Source organism: Pseudopodoces humilis, chromosome 30, assembly GCF_049639895.1.
Source record: "Pseudopodoces humilis isolate 2021_Gansu_Grassland_sample_001 chromosome 30, ASM4963989v1, whole genome shotgun sequence".
Lineage (NCBI taxonomy): Eukaryota > Metazoa > Chordata > Aves > Passeriformes > Paridae > Pseudopodoces > Pseudopodoces humilis.
In genome coordinates, this window is record NC_142229.1 from 4,166,709 (window position 1) to 4,181,329 (window position 14,621).

Here is a 14,621-nt window from a genome sequence, read left to right on the forward strand (position 1 = left end):
GGGGAGCTGTGTCTCCCAGTTTCAGGAATTCCCTGTCCCTGTGGCTGCCCAGCCTTCTCCCTTTCCTCCTTCTCCCTGATTTTTCTCGTTCACACAGGCTGTGATGCAGTGCCACATTTCCTTCCCCGCACCCTTTCAATAAATGCCATCCTTTCGTTTTCCAGGGACATGTGAAATGGGAACAGAGCCCTTTCAATAAATGATCCTTTCGTTTTCCAGGGACATGTGAAATGGGAACAGAGCCCTTTCAATAAATGATCCTTTCGTTTTCCAGGGACATGTGAAATGGGAACAGAGCCCTTTCAATAAATGATCCTTTCGTTTTCCAGGGACATGTGAAATGGGAACAGAGCCCTTTCAATAAATGATCCTTTCGTTTTCCAGGGACATCTGAAATGGGAGCAGAGCCCCTGTGAGGAGCCCATTTATGGACAGGGAATCCAGGGCAGCCATGAACCACCACGGCACACGGGAAAAAGGACTTGGGCAGATGCAGGAATGGAAACTAATTTTAGTTATTCCATTGCAAGCTCATCACACTGTCAGTGTCACACTCCTCTTTATCTCCCATCTCACAGCCAGCAGTTACCTCATGCCACAGTTATCTCCTGACAGGGACCGTTGTGGGGCATTTTTGCACTAATTCCATCCCTGTATTTTGGAAAACCTCGAATCACATGCTGTGGGTGCTACAGCACGTTTGCATCCCTCTCCTGCTTCCCTGCAATGCTGTGACTGAGGTCCCTGATTAAGGAGCAGCCTTGACCTGAAATTCCTGAAAAAATTAAATAAAAGGACCAGAGAAACATTTTTTTCACATTTTAAAAGAAGCCTAATATGCAGCAAAATTCATTGGTGTTTAGTTAAAAGCACAGAGGATGAATTTTAAACAGGCACGACTTGACCATGGCTGTTTGTGACAGATTTGGGCAAATTGAGCAAGGAAGGAAATAGCAATGGTGGATGGATGATGGATGGATGGATGGATGATGGATGGATGAATGATGGATGGATGATGGATGGATGGATGATGGATGGATGATGGATGGATGGATGATGGATGGATGATGGATGATGGATGGATGATGGATGATGGATGGATGATGGATGGATGGATGATGGATGGATGGATGGATGGATGGATGGATGGATGGATGGATGGATGATGGATGGATGATGGATGATGGATGGATGATGGATGGATGATGGATGGAGGATGGATGGATGGATGGATGGATGGATGGATGGATGATGGATGGATGGATGATGGATGGATGATGGATGATGGATGGATGATGGATGGATGATGGATGGATGATGGATGGATGGATGGATGGATGGATGGATGATGGATGATGGATGGATGGATGGATGATGGATGGATGATGGATGGATGATGGATGGATGATGGATGGATGGATGGATGGATGATGGATGGATGATGGATGGATGATGGATGGATGGATGATGGATGGATGGATGATGGATGGATGGATGATGGATGGATGATGGATGGATGGATGATGGATGGATGGATGATGGATGGATGATGGATGGATGATGGATGGATGATGGATGATGGATGGATGATGGATGATGGATGATGGATGGATGATGGATGGATGGATGGATGGATGATGGATGATGGATGGATGGATGGATGGATGATGGATGATGGATGATGGATGATGGATGGATGATGGATGGATGATGGATGATGGATGGATGATGGATGGATGGATGGATGGATGATGGATGATGGATGATGGATGGATGTGGATGGATGATGGATGGATGGATGATGATGGATGGATGATGGATGATGGATGATGGATGATGGATGATGATGGATGATGGATGATGGATGATGGATGATGGATGGATGGATGATGGATGGATGGATGATGGATGATGGATGGATGGATGGATGATGGATGATGGATGGATGGATGGATGATGGATGGATGATGGATGATGGATGGATGATGGATGATGGATGGATGGATGGATGATGGATGATGGATGGATGGATGGATGATGGATGATGGATGATGGATGGATGATGGATGATGGATGGATGGATGGATGATGGATGATGGATGAATGATGGATGGATGATGGATGATGGATGGGATGGATGGATGATGGATGATGGATGGATGGATGGATGGATGATGATGGATGGATGATGGATGATGGATGGATGGATGGATGATGGATGGATGGATGGATGATGGATGGATGGATGATGGATGGATGGATGATGTGCAGCACGAGCAGAAATGTCTCTTTATCTTGATGAACCCCTCGGGGATGGGCGCTGAGCTCCGGCCACGCTGCCAGAACAACTTGGGAAAGTCTTTGGAGAACAGGGAGGTTTAAATGGATGAATTTATTTATGAACCAGACCAGTTTTCACCTGGACACTGCTCACAATTTGTTGGAATTTGCACACTAAGGCCAAAAGTGCCGTTAATTTCAGCACGTGTCTTTGCAAAGTAATTTCTGTGTTCTCCACACCGTGTCCCTGAGTTGTTTGGGTTGATGTGACCCTGAAAACAGAGTCACTGTTGGCCTTTGGTGTCTTTAATAATTTTTTTTTTCAGCAGTGCTGTGATTAAATCAAGTACAACCGTGATTTGCCAAGGTACAAATGATAGATGAACGAAATAAAGATTTTCTGAATCATTTGCAAATCCTCCAGTCATGGAATCATGGAAATCCTCGAGCTGGGAGCAGCTCAGGAGGATCACCAAGTCCCTTGGAGGATGCGATTGTCCTTGCTCTCCCTGAGCTTTCCTCCGCATCCCGGGCCTGGTGACTCCGCTGTGGAAGCACCAAGAGCTCCTCTCCCAGGATTTGCACTGCAAAACAGAATCTTCCCCAAAGAAATTCCTTCTGAAGTTTAACCTGGAGACCTGGCTCGGAAAGAGGAAAGGCCAGAAGGAGCAGCTGCTCGGCCTCGGTGCGAAACGGGCGCGTTTTGGAGAGAGGCTCCACGGAATTCCCGCGCGCGGAGGGAAGCGGCTCGCGCACGGCCGGCAGAGTCAGAAAGGAAGGGCAGCTCCTCTCCGAGGAGAAACTTGTCCTATCTCTGAGAGTCCTGCACAGAATGTTTACAAAACGCTCATTAAGGGAGAGGGGATGTGGAGATAGCAACAAATCTGGTGAGCAGCTTCCACTGCCCGAGATAAGAGAGGCAAGGCGGCCATAGAGGAGAGCGAGATCCAATTACCGAGACCTGGTTTTGGGGAGGGGGAAGGGGCAGACAGACAGGACGGATCACAAGCTCCAAGACAAGAGTTTCCAAACTTGTCATCCCCCTGTGACACAAGCCAGCGGATAAAACCGCCACCGAGCCCACACGAGAGGCAGCGCTCCTCCAGTGCGGTTGGAGGCGAAGCCATGGGTTCTGCTGTCCTCCAGCTCTGGGCTCTCCTCTCCCTGCTGGTTCACCTTGCAGCCTGCAGCCCCATCCTGAGCCTGGAGCGCTCCTCTCTGGAGGAGGACGTGCCTCTTTTCGATGAGATCCTCTCCGAGCAAGATGGGGTGGATTTCAACACGCTGCTCCAGAACATGAAAAATGAGTTTTTGAAGACCTTGAACCTGTCTGACATCCCCCTGCACGAGTCGGCCAAGGTGGACCCCCCAGAGTACATGCTGGAGCTCTACAACAGGTTTGCCACAGACAGGACATCGATGCCTTCTGCAAACATCATCAGGAGCTTCAAAAATGAAGGTAAGAGCTGCTGATCTCCGGGAGAACGGACAGAGGAGCGTCCCCGGAGCCGGTGGGAAACGTCCTGGCCGAGGACAGGGCACGGGGAAAGGGCCTTGGGGTGAGGATGGCCTTGGGAAGCAGCAGAGGTGGCAGGGCTGCCCAGACCCAGCTCTGCCGAGTCCTTTCTGACACTGCAGGGACTTGGGGAAGGCGTCTCTAACACCAAGTGTCACTTCAGTGCCTCAATTTCTCTGTCCCCACGGCGACACACATCATTTGTAACCTGATTTGTAACATCATTTGTAAAGCTGATTGATTTTTTAAATGGATCCCTGCAGTAATAGTTGAAATTAAGGCAAGACTGATCTTTACACGCTGTTCAAAGTGGATTTTCTGAAACAGTATTTGCAATATTTTAAAATGATGAGCTTAACCGAGCACAGCTTTCTGTTAATGCCTTCTCATCCCCATGGCATTTGTAAAGTTTTCTTCCTTTGACACTGGCACACAGTCCAGAAAATACACAAAAACAAGTGAAGAGGAATTTTTGGATAACCAATTGATTTTACTTTGGAGTGCCAGACTATATCCTAATAAAAACAAACAAAACCTGAAGAAACTTAATCATCAGAGAATCACAGATTATTCTGAGTTGAAAGGGATCATCAAATCCAGCTCTCAAGTGAGTGGCCCACACAGGATCAAAGAGATAACCTTGGCATTATTAAAACTCTGCTCCAACCAACTGAACAAATGCCTTTGTGCCATTTCCCCCTTTTTCCCTCTGTTTTTCCTTCCACATTCCCCTCAGCTCAACGAGGGTGAAACAACGCTGCAGCACCAACATTCAATAATTTGCCAGTATCTTTTTGCACCAACACATTTTATGCTAAAAACATTTTCCAGCTAACCAATTCCAAGTATTAACCCACGTGGCAAATGCAAGAGCTTTGATCCGAGCTCAGCTGCCCTGTGGCTGTTCAAGCTGCCACGGGGCCTCCCTCATCCTCTAAATGTTTAATTACTGAGCTTAAAAACATGATTGCTTTTCCCCTCAACATTTGCAGTTTCAAAATGGGTGGAAATCACCTGAGTTTTGCAGGGCAGTGAGGTTCCTGGAGAGAATCCTGAATCTCTGCTCTGCCCCCATCTCCTCCAGGCCCAGGCACCTTTGCCAGCAGCAGATTTCTTGCATCAGGAGGCTCAGCAGTGTGATTTAAAGTTTCTTTAGGTCTCCTTTTCTCCAGTGTGGAGAGATTTCTCGGAGGGTTGGTGGCAAAGCAGTGGCAGGACGTGGTGGCCCCTTGCCCACCTGGCCGTGCCTGTCTCTGCCCAGCAGCAGGGATGAAGGCACACCCGCAGGAGATGCTCTCATTTTTGAAACAGAAATCGTGGGGGGAAAAGCTGCCAGGTGCAGCGTGGTAAAGAATAAAACGCTCTGTGGTTTTGGTGAGGCAAATCTGAGATGGTTCCACCTGCAGAAATCCAGGTTTGCAGCGTGGAATGGCCCAGGCTGGCCTTTGCCATGTCCTGCTGGGCCTCCTTCACAAATTCTGCCTCAAATGGGGAAAACTCACCTTAAATTTCTGTCCCTTCAGATTTTTCTCTCGCCTCTCCCAGTCCAAACCAGCAAGACACACGAGGGGAACACAGCTTCACAAACACGAGGAGTTTAAGGAGTGTGAAATTCATGTTTTCATGTGTCCTCAAAGTCTGGATAATTAAAAAACATCCCTTTCATGCTGAAGAGCTCTTTTGATAGAGAAATTAATTGCTTGCAATGAGAAGGACGGGAGAAACAGATCATGGAATTGATTTCTTCACCTGCTGAAAACTGGCATTAATCCCAGTTTAATTATTATCCATTCAATCCTTTATTTTAGAGGTCTAACAGGGGCTATGGTTGGAATTAGCTCTTTGTTTTAACCCATGGACCACAGCAGTTTAGTTGTAGATGGGGCTGTAATCAGTGCTTAACACTTGAAATAAAGTTTGAAGAGAAATCTTTCTTTTTCTACCGACTCCAAATCTCCCTTCCCAGCCCTCCCAGGGGTGCACTGGGAACAGCAGGAGGTTTGGCACCTGTGAATTTTGCAGCTGAAGAGCAGAGTCCCATCCTGGCTGTACGAGGGGTGCTCAGGGTCTGCTCCTGCCCTGCCTCTCCCACCTTTACCAACTGACAGGGAAATGGAAACAGAATCCCCCCTCTTTTTTTTTATTTATTTTTTTTTATTATTATTTTTTTTTAATTTTATTTTTTAATTTGAGAAGAGATGAAAGTGCAAAATTAGAAAAAGAAAAAGATAAAGGCAGGTGCCTCAAACTGGAGTTCAACAGCACAAGTCACATGCTGAATTCATGGCTTGCCAAAGTGCATTGGTGGAGCGTGGCCAGGGCTTGTGGCTTTATCAGAGTCATTTTTTCTACAAACACAGAAAAACTGAGGAAGGCAGAGATGAAGGGGAGCCCCAGGTCACAAAGAGTTTGCATTAATCGCAGTTCCAGCCTCTGTGTCCTGAAGGGAGGCAGCAAACACTCCCCGTGGACAGATCTGGGGACAGAAATGAGCTTTGCTGTGCAGCCAGCAGCAGGACAGGCAGCCCAGGTGACACCAGCCATTGTGCCCTGTCACCTTGTTCTGTCACTGCAGGCGCCCAGGACACCTGGCTGAGCTCACCTGGCTGAGCTCACCTGGCTGAGCTCACCTGGCTGCTCACCCAAAGCCCACCGAGCCCGTGGTGGCTTTGCTGCCATCACCAGCTCACCCTGGTGTCACCACCTGCCCTTCCTGACGTAAAACATCTTCCAAAGCAGCTTCTCCTCTCCGCGTGCTCGGCCCTTTCCGTGTCTGAGAGGTGTCAGAGCAGCAGGGAGCTCCTGTCAGAGCGCTGGAACATTGCAGCACACACATTTCATGTGTTTGCAGGTTTGCAGCACACACATCTTGTGTTTGCAGCACACATCTTGTGTTTGCAGGTTTGCAGCACACACATTTCATGTTTCCAGGTTTCCAGCACACATCTCTTGTGTTTGCAGGTTTGCAGCACACATCTCTTGCATTTCCAGGTTTCCAGCACACACATCTTGTATTTGCAGCACACATCTTGTGTTTGCAGGTTTGCAGCACACACATTTCATGTTTCCAGTTTTCCAGCACACACATCTTGCATTTCCAGGTTTCCAGCACACACATCTTGTATTTCCAGGTTTGCAGCACACATCTCTTGCATTTCCAGGTTTCCAGCACACACACTTCATGTTTCCAGTTTTCCAGCACACACATCTTGCATTTCCAGGTTTCCAGCACACACATCTTGCATTTCCAGGTTTGCAGCACACATCTCTTGCATTTCCAGGTTTCCAGCACACACATCTCTTGCATTTCCAGGTTTGCAGCACACATCTCTTGCATTTCCAGTTTTCCAGCACACACATCTCTTGCATTTCCAGGTTTGCAGCACACATCTCTTGCATTTCCAGGTTTGCAGCACACACATCTCTTGCATTTCCAGGTTTCCAGCACACATCTCTTGCATTTCCAGGTTTCCAGCACACACATCTCTTGCATTTCCAGGTTTGCAGCACACATCTCTTGCATTTCCAGGTTTCCAGCACACACATCTCTTGCATTTCCAGGTTTCCAGCACACATCTCTTGCATTTCCAGGTTTCCAGCACACATCTCTTGCATTTCCAGGTTTGCAGCACACATCTCTTGCATTTCCAGGTTTCCAGCACACATCTCTTGCATTTCCAGGTTTGCAGCACACATCTCTTGCATTTCCAGGTTTCCAGCACACACATCTCTTGCATTTCCAGGTTTCCAGCACACACATCTCTTGCATTTCCAGGTTTCCAGCACACATCTCTTGCATTTCCAGGTTTCCAGCACACATCTCTTGCATTTCCAGGTTTCCAGCACACACATCTCTTGTGTTTGCAGGTTTTGTCCTGCCCATTTCATGTTGGCTCCAGTGCCACGTCCTTCTGCCTCCCTACACCAGTGAATGTTTTCCCTTGCTTATTAAATAGTTGCTTTGCAGCCATCTAGAAATGATCTTTAGGTTAATATTAGGCCACACATTTTGAATATGTAAAACTTCCAGCTGGCGAGGAAGTCCCTGGAAAGCCTGGGGACAAAGGGAGGATCTCTAAATCCAGGTCTGTAGCATGTCTGGGACCTTGTTGTCCTGACACATCTGAAATAACCTCGGCCCTTTTCCCGTGTGCTGGAAAAACATTTTCCCGGATCTGTCCAGGTGAAGCCCAGCACGGATGACCCTCAGTGTGTGTGTCTGCGTTTCTGCATGGATTGACTCTCCTAAAACATTTGATTTTTGTCCTCTCCAGACTTGGATTCCCACCCCACTGGCGCTCCAGGCACTCGGAAATACCCGCTCCTGTTCAACGTTTCCATCCCTCACCACGAGGAGATCACCATGGCAGAGCTGAGGCTCTACACCCTGGTGGAGCGGGACCAGAGGCTCTACCAAGGGCTGGACAGGAAGGTGACCATTTTCGAAGTGCTGGAGAACGTCCCCGCGGGGGCCAGGGAGGAGAGGAAGTTGGTGGCCCTGGCCTCCAGGCACATCTACGGCACGAGCAGCGAGTGGGAGAGCTTCGAGGTGACGGAGGCCACGCGGCGCTGGCGCCGGGCGGGGCTGAGCACGCACCGGCTGGAGGTTCACATCGAGAGCAGCGAAGGGGAGGAGCAGAACGGGGACGGGAAACTCGACATCGACATCAACTCCGAGGCCAAGCACGTGCCCCTGCTGGTCGTGTACTCTGACGACCAAAGCAACGACAGGAAGGAGGAGAAGGAAGAGCTGAACGAGATGATCGACCACGAGCAGCTGCTGGAGCTGGAGAACCTGGAGATCGGGAACTTCCACGAGCAGCCCGGGGAGGAGGCGCTGCTCCAGATGCGCTCCAACATCATCTACGACTCCACCGCCCGCATCCGCAGGAACGCCAAGGGCAACTACTGCAAAAAGACCCCGCTCTACATCGACTTCAAGGAGATCGGCTGGGACTCGTGGATCATCGCCCCGGCCGGCTACGAAGCCTACGAGTGCCACGGGGTGTGCGCCTACCCCTTGACGGAGCACGTCACGCCCACCAAACACGCCATAGTCAAGACTTTGGTGCACCTGAAGAACCCCCAGAAAGCCTCCAAGGCCTGCTGCGTGCCCACCAAACTCGACCCCATCTCCATCCTCTACCTGGATGCAGGGGTGGTCACCTACAAGTTCAAGTACGAGGGCATGGTGGTGGCAGAGTGCGGCTGCAGATAGTAGGAGGGAACGCCGGCGTGGGGAGGGCACAGGGGGGAGTATTTAATGATTCAGTCTGTAAATTTGTACATTTGCTATTTAATGAGGTTATTTAATGAGGCCTGTACAGATAATTGTGTGTTTGCTGGCACGGGGAACGGGCTGGTCACGTAGGGATTGTATATTTTGTTCCATTGCCTCCTTCTCGCTGTCCGGATCGCCGCCGAGCCTCTCCTCCTGCCAGGGCACGGAGCTGATCCCTGCATTGCTTGGGAGGGCTCTCGCTGCCAAATTCACAGAAATAAAGGCGTATTTTTGTACTTTATCAATGTTGATTGGCATCTCCAGGGCTTTCCAGAGCTGTTCAAGACAAAGAGTGACGGGCAATCACACCTGGATTGTTCAATGTCCTGTAATATCTTTATAAAGGTCTTTACATGCTCGTTTTTTCTTAATTTATCTCTGTAGATCTTACATCCTGATCATTCTCAAGCTCCTGAATCACTCAGACACAAAAAAGGTGATTTTTTTCCCTTTTTTCTCAATATTTTCTTCAGTCTTTCCCTGTTTCAGTCAAAAGTAACAGGCAGGGATGATTTGGCATCTGGAGCAGAAGGGTACAATTCCCTTTCCCATCTTTCTTAGGAAAGCAAATGGCCCAGGAGCAGTGCCAGGCATGGCCAGGCCAAGAAATTCCCCCTGTGCATTACAAAATCCCTCTGAGGCAGCTCTGGCGCTGCTGCAGCAGCCCTGGGCTGGCTCTCAGGGCCAGAGCTTTAGGTGGCAGAAGGAATTGCAATAAATTTCCTGAACCCTTGGGACTGCAGCAGCCAAAATTGCCCTGGAGATTTCCCGGAGCTCCCCCAATCCCAGCGAGTGAATCCCGTGAGCTGCAGCTGCAGAATCCCAGCAGAGCCCTTGGTGCCACACGAGCATCCTCCCTTCCTCTGAGCGCTGAATTGTGCTCCCAGAGGGATATTCCTCCCCCCAGAGCCCAGAGATGCAGTCACATGCCATGTCCCCACCACTCTTCTGCAACAAATCCGACTGATAAGGAGGTGTCGGAGCTGAGAAACAATAGACCCGTCACTTTATTTATACTAAGCTGCAAATTTGTCAGATTCTTGGGAAAGTGTAAGTGATGTTGACTCTTTTAGCCTGTACCAGAGCCTACTGAACTGTCCCTGCGTCTGTTTTACACTTTTAAGGGAAAGTTATCTTCCCTGGGAGTGATAAGGGTCTTTGAAAGAATCACTCCAGCACTTCATGAACACCAAAGACTTTATCACGCACCAGCTAAACCCAAACTCACCCATTTTCACACCAAACACTTCTGTGCTTCCCATAATTTATTGACCTATTTATTGACTGCCTGCCTTTGTAATATAATGTAGAATACAGATTGGTTTATTTTTTGTGCTTGTGTGTAATCCCACTTGGATAAAACCTTGTGCTGATCCTGCTTTTGATGGAATCTCAGTGTTTTGTGTGGCACAGAGAATGAGGTTGAGGGCTTCTTTTTCCTCCCTTGGATACTCATAAATCCCACACGGCTCAGTCCCCTCCTTGCTTGCAGAGCTGCTCCCCCTTGGCAGTGATTTCACTGGGTTTCAGTGGGTTTTAGTTTATTTCAGTGGATTTTTTCAGTGGATTTCAGTGGGTTTCACTGGGTTTCAGTGGGTTTTAGTTTATTTCAGTGGATTTTTTCAGTGGATTTCAGTGGATTTCAGTTTATTTCAGTGGGTTTTAGTTTATTTCAGTGGGTTTCAGTGGGTTTTAGTTTATTTCAGTGGATTTTTTCAGTGGATTTCAGTGGGTTTCACTGGGTTTCAGTGGGTTTTAGTTTATTTCAGTGGGTTTCAGTGGGTTTCAGTTTATTTCAGTGGGTTTCAGTGGATTTTAATTTATTTTAGTGGATTTTTTCAGTGGATTTCAGTGGGTTTCACTGGGTTTCAGTGGGTTTTAGTTTATTTCAGTGGGTTTCAGTGGGTTTCAGTGGATTTCAGTTTATTTCAGCGGGTTTCAGTGGATTTTAATTTATTTTAGTGGATTTTTTCAGTGGATTTCAGTGGATTTCAGTGGATTTCAGTGGATTTCAGTGGGTTTTAGTTTATTTCAGTGGGTTTCAGTGGATTTTTTCAGTGGATTTCAGTGGATTTCAGTTTAGTTCAGTGGATTTCAGTTTATTTCAGTGGGTTTCAGTGGATTTCAGTGGGTTTCAGTGGAATTTTTCAGTGGATTTCAGTGGGTTTCAGTGGATTTCAGTGGGTTTCAGTGGGTTTCAGTGGATTTCAGTGGGTTTCAGTGAGTTTTAGTTTATTTTAGTGGATTTTTTTAGTGGATTTCAGTGGATTTCAGTGCATTTCAGTGGATTTCAGTGGATTTCCAGCTCCCCTTGCAGGGCTGTCACAGCTCTGAGCCTCAGCTGCTGAGCCCTGCAGATCTCTGCCGTGTCCAGGTAGCAGCCTGCACTCTGGGCTGTGATTTTGTTTTATTCCTCAGCCCCGGCAGAGCTTTTCCCCGAGCCACTCCGCAATCAGAGCTCGCAGGAATTCGGGAGAGCTGGGACATCTCAGCTCTGCTCACATCAGCTGCAGCAGCCAAGGCTTGAAGTGTGACCACACAGAGCCTTTCAAAACCATCCACGATTCTTCTGAAGCCGTTTGCCAAGACAAGGCACTCACCTTGTTAGGGGTGATAATCCAGCATTAGGGAGATAATCCGACATTTGCTTTTATCATCTCATTTCTGCGGGCGCTGCCGTGGCAGAGATGTGCCCTCCCTGCCTTTCTCCCCATCCTCCCCTGACAGCACCAATGCCTCTGAACAGGCACTAAAAGACAATAAAAACCCCACTGCAATAAAAAATAAATATGTGGAGTCTCACTGTAAATCCACAGAGCGAAGCAGAGCAGAGCCTGTGGCGTGTTCTGCTACGAAACAAACACAGGCAATCATTTTATCAGCTGCAGGTGTGATCTTCTACAGGATCAGCAAAATTTACTGATAATTTACTGATAAAGTCAAATTATTGTCAATAAATACCTTCAGAGCTGGGGGCAGCCAGTCTGTGATGTGACTTCTCTTTAGAAAGAGATGAGAGCTGTCCTGCTGACTGAGGATTGCAGCCAGGGTTTGGTGGAAGAAGTAAAGCTCTGTCTCGTTGTGCTGTTCTGGGGGAAAATCGAGCATCTCTTGAGTCCTTCAGCTGCCCCTGAGGTCAGAACTGCTGGGAATGGTGGTTCATTTACCAGGGGTGTCTGTCAGGACTCCACAGCTGCTTTATGAGCAAAATCCTCCCTCTGCCCTTACTTCTGACAGCGTTTCTTGGATGTTCCTGCAGTTCAGTGACAGAGATCAGACCAAAAAAACAGGGGGGCAGTTATTTCCTAAAGATCTTTTCCTAAATAGCAAATCAAGGCTGTTTCTGCGAGTTCAGAAGCTCTTGGCTTTAAAGCCCCTGTGCCAATAGACACAACACTCACAAATAACAGGGTGAGGTTGTGACAGGAGCCAGGGCTGCCAAGCTGAGAGTCCCAGGAATCCCTGGAAAAATATTCCAAGTCCCTGAAAAGATGTTCCATCCACCCATCCATCCATCATCCATCCATCATCCATCCATCCATCCATCCATCCATCCATCCACCCATCCATCCATCCATCCATCCATCCATCCATCCATCCATCCATCCATCCTCCCATCCACATTACTCCTGTGACTCCTGTTTCTAAAAGACTTTATTTGTCACATTAAATTCCGCTGTGCATCGATTCTCCTTTCGTTTCTGAGCTGTTTTATCCCAGCACATTAGCAGATGTTTGATTTAAATCTTCAGTTCTATCTTAATTTTGGAAAGGTTTGGGGAGAATGTGGCTTCACTGTGGAATTATTTATCATTCCATGCCCCCACCCATCCACCCTGAGCAACTAAAGCAACCCTGTCTCACCCAAATCACCACCATCAGCAGGGTTATTGCTTCCACCTGTTTCTAACTGAACTTGTAAAAGAAACTGTGAGCAGCTGTGGATCCCCTTTTTTTTTTGCTGGCTCATAATAAAATTCCAGGCAGAGCAGGCAAAGGAGCAAAACAATCGATGGCAGAGAGGAAAAGCCTGGAGAGTGAGGGGAGAGCTTTGGGTTGCTGCTCTGAAATCCACACACACACACAGAGGAGCAGGAATTTCAGGACATCCTCCTCCCTCTGTGCAGGAACGGTGACAGCCGTGTCTCCTGAGCCAGCACTCAGCACCCAGGCCACATTTCACCAGGCACTTGGAAGTCTGAGCTTCCCCTGAAGGATCCGAATCTCTGAGCTCTCTGCACAATTCCTCAAATAGATTTCTCCCCAAAGCCTGCCTGTGTTGTGGGGTGGGACCCTGGAGCAGGCTGATATCCTGAGATTCCCAAAGTTTTGAGTGCCAGACCTGGCAGCTCGGGTGGTTTTCCTGGCCCTGCCCTTGCTCTGGGCTCTTTGGGCTGGATTTTGTGGCAGGAGATCAGGGCAGCTCTGTCCTGCAGTGCTGGCTCACACCCCTCCCATCTTTGGGGGACAAATTGAGCTCCTCAGTGTCGGGGACACATCCCTTTGCAAGGTCTCTGTGTCCTGCCAGGGGAGCAGCACGAGAGGAACCTCCACAGAACTGAGCTCACTTAGGAAAAATCATCCAGAGCAGCAGCTTATTCCAAATTCCTTATTCCAAATTTCTCCTTCCCAAAAACTCCTGCTCAGAGAGCAAAGCAGGGCAGAATTACCAAAGGAAAATGTGATTTTGGTGCCTGGGTTTACAGTGGGAGAGGTGCAGTTTAGGATTTTCTGTCACACACACTGAGCCAAAGCCCTGCAAAATCTATGGAGGGGCAAAACAAAACAAAAACCCCCCCAAAAAAACCCAAAACAAAGCAAAAAAAAAAACCAGGAGGATTTCGTGGCACTTGAACATCCGCTTCAAACATTTGAAAAACTACAGCCCAGTGTTAATTTAAACTTCCTTATAACCCAGTTCAACATTTGGAGTGCAAACCCTGTTAATAGGATGGGAACCGGGGTGGTGGTGGTGCTTTGCTTTCTATATTGGGAAACAAAACCAGAAGAAAAGCAGCTTGAGATAGAGCTTTTGTTTATGTTGCTGACCCATCTGTCTTCATTAAAGAATTATTTACAGGAAAAGTTAAAAAATCAGCTTCTGCTCCCTCTGCGAGCGCAGCAGCAACAAATAAAGGCTGAATGGTTCATTTGCCCTTGACTAAAAATGGAAATTCTTATCAGCACCCCTAGGAAGGAGAGGTTGATGATGTGGAGTGAATTATTGTTGGGTATTAATGAATTATTGTTGGGTATTAATTAATGGAGTGAGTTATTGTTGGGTATTAATGGAGTGAATTATTGTTGGGTATTAATGGAGTGAAATATTGTTGGGTATTAATTAATGGAGTGAATTGGATATTAATTAATGGAGTGAGTTATTGTTGGGTATTTATTAATGGAGTGAATTATTGTTGGGTATTAATGAAGTGAATTATTGTTGGGTATTCATTAATGAATTATTGTTGGGTATTAATGAATTATTGTTGGGTATTAATGGAGTGAATTATTGTTGGGTATTAATGAATTATTGTTGGGTATTAA

At 47.5% G+C, this 14,621-nt stretch overlaps 1 protein-coding gene across 1 annotated transcript; it reads left to right on the forward strand.

Annotated features, from left to right (window-relative positions):
• The first annotated feature begins 3,405 nt into the window (after positions 1-3,405).
• On the forward strand, positions 3,406-9,489 carry BMP10 (bone morphogenetic protein 10). The gene is made up of 2 exons (XM_005532973.3): positions 3,406-3,739; positions 8,071-9,489. Exons 1-2 carry the CDS (start codon positions 3,406-3,408, stop codon positions 9,012-9,014), a joined length of 1,278 nt encoding a protein of 425 aa, XP_005533030.1. The 3' UTR covers positions 9,015-9,489.
• Positions 9,490-14,621: the final 5,132 nt, after the last annotated feature.

Coding starts and splice junctions, on each gene's coding strand:
- BMP10 (XM_005532973.3), top strand. CDS start 3,406: ATGGGTTCTGCTGTCCTCCAGCTCTGGGCTCTCCTCTCCCTGCTGGTT. Junction 3,740..8,070: donor CAGGAGCTTCAAAAATGAAG/GTAAGAGCTGCT, acceptor TGTCCTCTCCAG/ACTTGGATTCCCACCCCACT.